Here is a 7,134-nt window from a genome sequence, read left to right on the forward strand (position 1 = left end):
GGCAGAGGCAGGCAGATTTCTGAGTTCGAGGCCAGCCTGGACTACAAAGTGAGTTCCAGGACAGCCAGGGCTATACAGAGAAACCCTGTCTCGGAAAAAAAAAAAAATAGTTGAGTAGTATTCCATTGTGTAAATGTACCAAATTTTCTGTGTCCATTCTTCTGTTGAGGGACATCTGAGCCGGGCATGGTGGCACANGCCTTTAATCCCAGCACTTGGGAGGCAGAGGCAGGCGGATTTCTGAGTTCGAGGCCAGCCTTGTCTACAGAGTGACAAGGACAAGAGTTCCAGAGAAACCCTGTCTCAAAAAATCGGAAAAAAAAAAAAAAAAAAAAAAAGAAAAGAAAAAAGAAAGATGGCTGCCTTGGGAAGCAAGCAGCACCCCTCTGTGGCCTCCGATTCAGCTCCTGCCTCCGGGTTCTTGCCCTGAGTTCCTGCCCCAACTTCCTTCAGTGATGAATTGTAATCTGTGAGATGAGATAAATGTGCTCCTTCCCAAGTTGCTTTGGTCATGGTGTTTGTCCCAGCAACAGGAGGAAAACTGGGCTTGATTTGGTTTTTCTGCCAAATCTATGTTAGTGTGGAGTTTTCATGACAGAATAAAAAAGGTTTATAAATCTGAAAGCTTTTTTTAAAATGGGTTTTTGTTTTGTTTGTTTGTTTGTTTGTTTATTGAGACAGATCTCACCATGTAGCCTTGACTGGCCAAAACTTGATATGAAGATCCACCTGCTCCAAAACCCTGGAGTTAAAGGCATCTGGCTCCACTTTGTGTCTTTGTTTAATTCTTTAGATTTTTTAAGTTTGGGAAAGGAATTAAGAGAGTTTTAAACAGACTACTATTTTATTATACAGGGATTGTGCCTGCATGTGTGTCTGTGCATCACACATCCTGTGTCCACAGAGGCCAGAGACAGCCCCAGATGACCTGGAGGAGAAATAACAGGACTGCTGTGGACACTGGGAGTCAACCCTGGACTCTGCTCTCGGCCACTGAGCCATCTCCTCAGTCCCACCCTTAGCAACTGACCATTACATGCCAAGCTGTTGAGATACACAACTTCATTTCAGGAGGCTTTGTTGCTTGTACCCACGTCTGTGTGGGAGGGCTTAACTTTCTAGCACCTAGTGACAGCTTCACTTTGTGTCAGAAGCATGTGGCTCTGCTTCATCCAGAAAGCCCTCAAACTTGATTTTTATATAACCTGTAGTTTTTGCACCAGAATGTTTTGTCATTCTGTCAGGCCTTGTTTAAGGCGAAGTCTTAGATAACACATGTATGATGAATATTTTGACTCGGTTGATATTGAGAGGAAAGTTCAAAACAGACAGCCTTCCTCTTGAGGAAAAAAAATCACTCTGCCTATTTCCCTCTAAGAGCACTCAGGGCTACCTAAATTGAGCTAAATTATATATACATACATATATACATGTATGTATATATATTATTACGTATATATGATGTTATATATATCATGATATAAAAATATATATGGCTATATATATATACATACATACATACATATATATACATACATATATATATATATAATTGAGCTAAATTATGTATATTAGATTCACATCTGTTCTTTTACTTTATGTTTCAGCCATGACTGCTAAGGCTAAGGACTGTCCATCATTGTGGGGCTTTGGAACAACAAAAACATTTAAAATTCCCATAGAACATTTGGATTTCAAGTATATTGAAAAATGTTCAGATGTGAAACACCTGGAAAAAATTCTTTATGTACTGAGGTAAGCATTTAAAAAATGATTCCATGCTTTTTAAATACGTTATTGCCTTCAGGGAGACAAATCAACAATGGATGTGTTGGGGGGTTTTCAAATGTTGAAGTCAGTACATAGGTCCCTTATTGGTTTCATTCTCTGGTTCTGGGCCACATGAGACATGGCTGATTAGGATCCAAGTGGATAGACAGCTGGCCTCCACTGCGCTGTCCAAGAAGAGGTAAAGCCATGGAAACACAGCTACTGGGGGAGGCGCACTTTTTGGTTCTCTGACGGCTAAGGGTGACTCAGTGCTGCCTGATCCCAGGGAAGCTGGTGGAGAGGCCTGAAACAGGAAGTTATCCGAGCCCTGTGCTGGTGATGTCAAACCTTGTATGTGTATCTCAGATGTAGTTGTTTTGAGTGCCTCATTCTCAGCCATTCCACTTGAGAAGGCCTGAGAAGGGAATCGAGCCTTTACCAGTGCAGCTGATTGTCATGAGTTTCAAGAGCCTCTGCCCTGTAGAATACCATCCTGAGATGTCAGTGGGTTTCCTGAGAGATTGGATTTGAAGAAGAGCGTTTGGCTGCACAAGCACTTGAGCCTTCCCAGTCATGATTCTTGGCTCTTTACTGGTCCTTGCTTTTATTTTCTCTGAGCTTCTTCCCTTTAAAAAATTTATTTTTGTATGTATGTATGTATGTATGTATGTATGTATGTATGTTGGCACATGTATGCCAGTGCCCAAGGAGGCCTGTGGAGTTCAGAACTTCATCTAGCTTTCTAGGGAAGGAATTCTGTTTCTTGAGTGGTTTGCTTTAAGAGTGTTTTATCTAAGCTGTTTCTCGGCCATTTTCTACTCATACATTAAAAACAAACAAACAGGGTTGGAGAGATGACTCAGTGGTTAAGAGCACTGACTGCTCTTCCAGAGGTCCTGAGTTCAAATCCCAGCAACCACATGGTGGCTCACAACCATCTGTCATGGGATCCGATGCCCTCTTGTGGTGTGTCTGAAGAGGGCAATGGTGTACTCAGATACGTAAAGTAATGAAATCTAGAGACAAGCAAGTGGCAGTGACAGGGCTGGGGATGTCTAGAATGCTTGCCTTGTAGTCACGAGACTCTGGGTCTGATTCACATCAGTAGAGTTTGGTGGCAAACATTCGCAGTCCAGCACAAGGAATGTGAGCCCAGAAGGATTAGAAGTTCATGGTTATCCTAAACCACAGGATGGAGAAATCAGCCTGGGCTATATGAGACCTTGACGCAAAATGAGATTGATTTTTTTTTTTAACAGAAACTCTTTGACATGGAAGCCTACATTATCTGTTAGCTTGTCTCTAATACTGAATTTCCAGTATACATTTTGAAATTGCTCTGTGCATAAAATGAACATATATATGCTAGGAAAGAGAATATTCCTTATTGAGATTAAAAATTTATTATTTTATGCATATGGGTGTTGAGCCTGTGTGTACGTCTGCGTGCATCCAGTAGCCACAGAGGTCAGAAGGTGCTGGTTGGAGGGAGTCAGACAGCCTGGAACTGCTTGGCAGAAGTGAGCTGCCAATGAAGTCAGGTCGTTGGGAAGAGCAGCCAAGCTGGCTCCCTGGCCCTAATTCAACCTTTAATGTGTGTAATGCACCTTGTTTTCTTTGGAGTCCTCAGCCCTATGTATGCTGTAGATTTGCTGATGGGAATGGCCAGTGCTCTGGGCAAGCCAGCCTCCCAGCTCCCGCCTTGCACAGCCTTCGAGATCAAGGAACGTAGAGCCTCGAAGTAAGATGCTGACTCTAAAATTAAACTGCTTTTTAAGGTCTGGTGAAGAAGGCTACTATCCCGAACTCACGGAATTTTGCGAGAAGTGCCTCACCTGCTTGGCTCCTAGAAGTCGAGCTCTGAGGAAGGACAAGCCTGCAGAGACAGCATCCAGCTTTTCAGTGGAAGAGTGGGAAAAAATCGACAGTGAGCTAAAGGTAGAGCAAGCACCCGTCTCTGGCAGCGCGCTAACACTGCGTGTCTGCTCCACTCACCCGAAATTCTGCCCTTCCAGCTTGTCACTGACTGGCTTTTAGTGGTGACTAGTTCCAAAGGAGTGGTGGCTTCATAATTCTAGTAACTTACTGTGAATTTGTGTGTGTGTGAATGCTTGCTTTCTGTATCATGTTCAACCATAACCAAATTCACCATCTGTTTCTTTCTATAAAGATACTTAGGGCCGGGTGTGGTGGTGCCACCTGTAATCTTGGCACAGGGGAGGCAGAGGCAGGAGATGAGAAAGAGTTCAGCCCTGATCACACAGTTGGGTTGATGGGAATTGGAGGTCATCTTGCCTACACAAGACTCAGTCACACACACAAAAAAACAACAACCCAGAAATACTTGATATTTGGCTGTGGTTATTTGTTTGTTTTGGACTTTCTTGATTTCCCCTAAATAAATTAGGAGAATTCAAGTCACTTGAGAATTTAAAAATATTTTTGTTTAGATGGTAGTATTTTTATAGTAAATCTTGAGGTCAGGTAGTGAAACTGTAGCTGTTTTCTTAGGGTCAGTGTTGCTGAGATGCACCCGCAGAGGGAGGCAACAGAAGCTCGGGGAGGAAATGGGTGTACTTGGCTTGCCCTTCCACATCACAGTTCATCACAGAAGGAAGTCAGACAGGAGCGTGAGGAGGAGCTGATGCAGAGGCCATGGAGGGGTGCTGCTTACTGGCTTGCTTGTTCAGCCTGCTTTCTCATAGAACCCAGGACCACCAGCCCAGATACAGCACCACCCACCATCACTGGGCGGCCCCACCAGTCACTGATTGAGGAAAGGCCTTAGAGCCGATGGATCTTATGGAGGCCTCTTCTCAGTTGCGGTTTGCTCCTCTCAGATGAGCTTGTGTTGAGTTGACATGACTAGCCAGCATATTCTTTTTGTGAGTTGTTTTGCTTCATTTAGGTGTATACAATAATGTAGTTTGTATACAATAATATGCTTATATTTGGATTGAGACTGTATTGAATTCTTGGATATTTTTCTTTTTTTCTTTTTCTTTTTTCTTTTGGCTTTTTCGAGACGGGGTTTCTCTGTGTAGCCCTGGCTGGCCTGGAACTCACTCTGTAGACCAGGCTGGCCTCGAACTCAGAAATCTGCCTGCCTCTGCCTCCCAAGTGCTGGGATTAAAGGCGTGTGCCACCACGCCCGGCTGGATATTTTTATTATAGACATTATATTATAGTCCAGGTAGGCCTCAGACAGCCACTTCTCTTATCTATATGTTTCAAGTGCTGGGATTATTGGCTGCCACATTTGATTTCTTAATCAGTTTCAGAAGAACTAACCAGAACTAACATCTTTTTGTTTCCAGGTACAGTGGCACAAACCCATAATCCCAGCACTTAGGAGACAGAGGCAGGAGAATCTCTAGATTAGCCTTTGCTGTATAGCAAGTCCTTGTCTCAAGCACGTGCACATGTGTGTGCCTGTGCACACAGTCAGGTGTAGTGGGAGTGGGCTAAGCTGCTCTGGCTCCTGTCAGGTCACACATTAGTACCTGCCAGCAGCAATCTGAGTTTGGGAATGAAACACACACACACACACACACACACACACACACACACACAGATACACACAAATAGGCAGTTCTAATCTTCCCCGCAGCTAGCGCACATTTCCCTCCTGTAATCCTGGCTTCACGCCCTCTAGTTCTTTATTTTATCTCTGTTGCCCTGGCTCCTGCTGGGCGGCTCCCTAGTCTTTGTTGCCCATGATGCTTCTGGGTGGGCAGCCCTATATTTAGGATGATTTTTCCTTCTGTAGCTCTAACCCCGATTTGTCTTCTTCAGAATCATGGTGATTCCTTTCCTAGCCTGCACAATCTAAAAGTCACTCTCTGCCCAGCCACTGGCCATTGGATTTTTTTGTTTGTTTGTTTTTTGTTTTTTTGAGACAGGATTTCTCTGTGTAGCCCTGGCTGTCCTGGAACTCCCTCTGTAGACCAGGCTGGCCTCGAACTCAGAAATCCGCCTGCCTCTGCCTCCCCAGTGCTGGGATTAAAGGTGTGCGCCACCACTGCCTGGCCCCATTGGTTCTTTATTGATCAACTAAAAACCAGTTGGGGACAAGGACCTTCAGTGTTTGGACATGCAGAGCATTAGAACCACTCACCAACACTCAGGTGTGTTGGATTACTTCAGTAATCCCAGCCCTTGGGAAGTGGGTCAGGGTTAGGTGCTCAGGTTGTTGAGGCCAAAACAACCCAAACAAAATGACCCCCAAAAGGTAAAAATAAAAGTAAAATAGGGAGCCGGGCGTGATGGTGCATGCCTTTCATCCCAGCACTCGGGAGGCAGAGGCAGGCGGATTTCTGAGTTCGAGGCCAACCTGGTCTACAGAGGGAGTTCCAGGACAGCCAGGGCTACACAGAGAGAAACCCTGTCTTGAAAAAACAAAACAAACAACAACAACAAAAAAAAGTAAAATAGGCAACAACATGAAAATTCTTTAAAATTCTTATTCTATTTGTCTGTCTATCGGTCTATCCACCTATCTGTGTGTGTGTGTGTGTGTGTGTGTGTGTTACCACACGTGTGGAGATCAGAGGACAACTTTAGGAGCCAATTATCGTCTTTGATTCACATCTTGGGAATTGAACTTGTGTCATCATTCTTGGTGGCCAGCACCTTTACCCACTGAGCTATCTCACTATCTCATATATTCTTTTTCTATTTTTACTACATGGGGGGGAGGGAGGGAGAGAATGTACATGTATGGGGGTTACATGGGGGAGGGGGGAGAGAATGTACATGTATGGGGGTTACATGGGGGAGGAGGGAGAGAATGTACATGTATGGGGGTTACATGGGGGAGGGGGGAGAGAATGTACATGTATGGGGGTTACATGGGGGAGGGGGGAGAGAATGTACATGTATGGGGGTGGAGGTCAGAGAAGAACTTGTGAGAGTCGGTTTTCTTCTGCAATTATGTGTCCCAAGTTGAACTTAAGTTCTTCAGGCTTGGCAGCAAGCACCCGTCTCATGAGCCATCTCATGCCCACTCCCAAATATTCCTAATGAGACTTAACTAGACAGTAAAAATTGTTAACAAAGTCAATTTTGTGTTATGGGTATTTATAACCGTTATGGAAAAGGGAGCCCCCCCCCCCCCAGAACGACATGGAACCCGACTCTGAAGACTGCTGCACAGCCTTCCTAATGCGTGGTCAGTGACTGCCATCTCTGCAGCTGGCACCTTCTGCTCCATCCTTCTCAGAGTTGGGTATCAGAAATCAAAAGAGAGGAAAACACACGAAACACACGGCACTTCCAGGACCCTGAAAACCATCCCGGAGTGGAAGATCCTCTGCCTCCTGTCCGTGGCTCCGCCTTCTGCCCTCACAGTGGCAAGGTAGGCCT

At 44.8% G+C, this 7,134-nt stretch overlaps 1 protein-coding gene across 1 annotated transcript in view; it reads left to right on the forward strand.

Moving 5' to 3' along the window:
- Positions 1 to 7,134, forward strand: part of Spag1 (sperm associated antigen 1) — a 55,558-nt gene that overhangs the window by 1,243 nt on the left and 47,181 nt on the right. The window contains exons 2-4 of the mRNA XM_029547724.1: positions 1,608 to 1,755; positions 3,549 to 3,708; positions 6,992 to 7,126. Coding sequence (XP_029403584.1) covers positions 1,610 to 1,755; positions 3,549 to 3,708; positions 6,992 to 7,126 — 441 coding nt within the window. The 5' untranslated portion in view covers positions 1,608 to 1,609. The remainder of the gene's footprint in view (positions 1 to 1,607; positions 1,756 to 3,548; positions 3,709 to 6,991; positions 7,127 to 7,134) is intronic.

Source organism: Mus pahari, chromosome 17, assembly GCF_900095145.1.
Source record: "Mus pahari chromosome 17, PAHARI_EIJ_v1.1, whole genome shotgun sequence".
In the NCBI taxonomy this organism is placed as follows: Eukaryota; Metazoa; Chordata; class Mammalia; order Rodentia; family Muridae; genus Mus; species Mus pahari.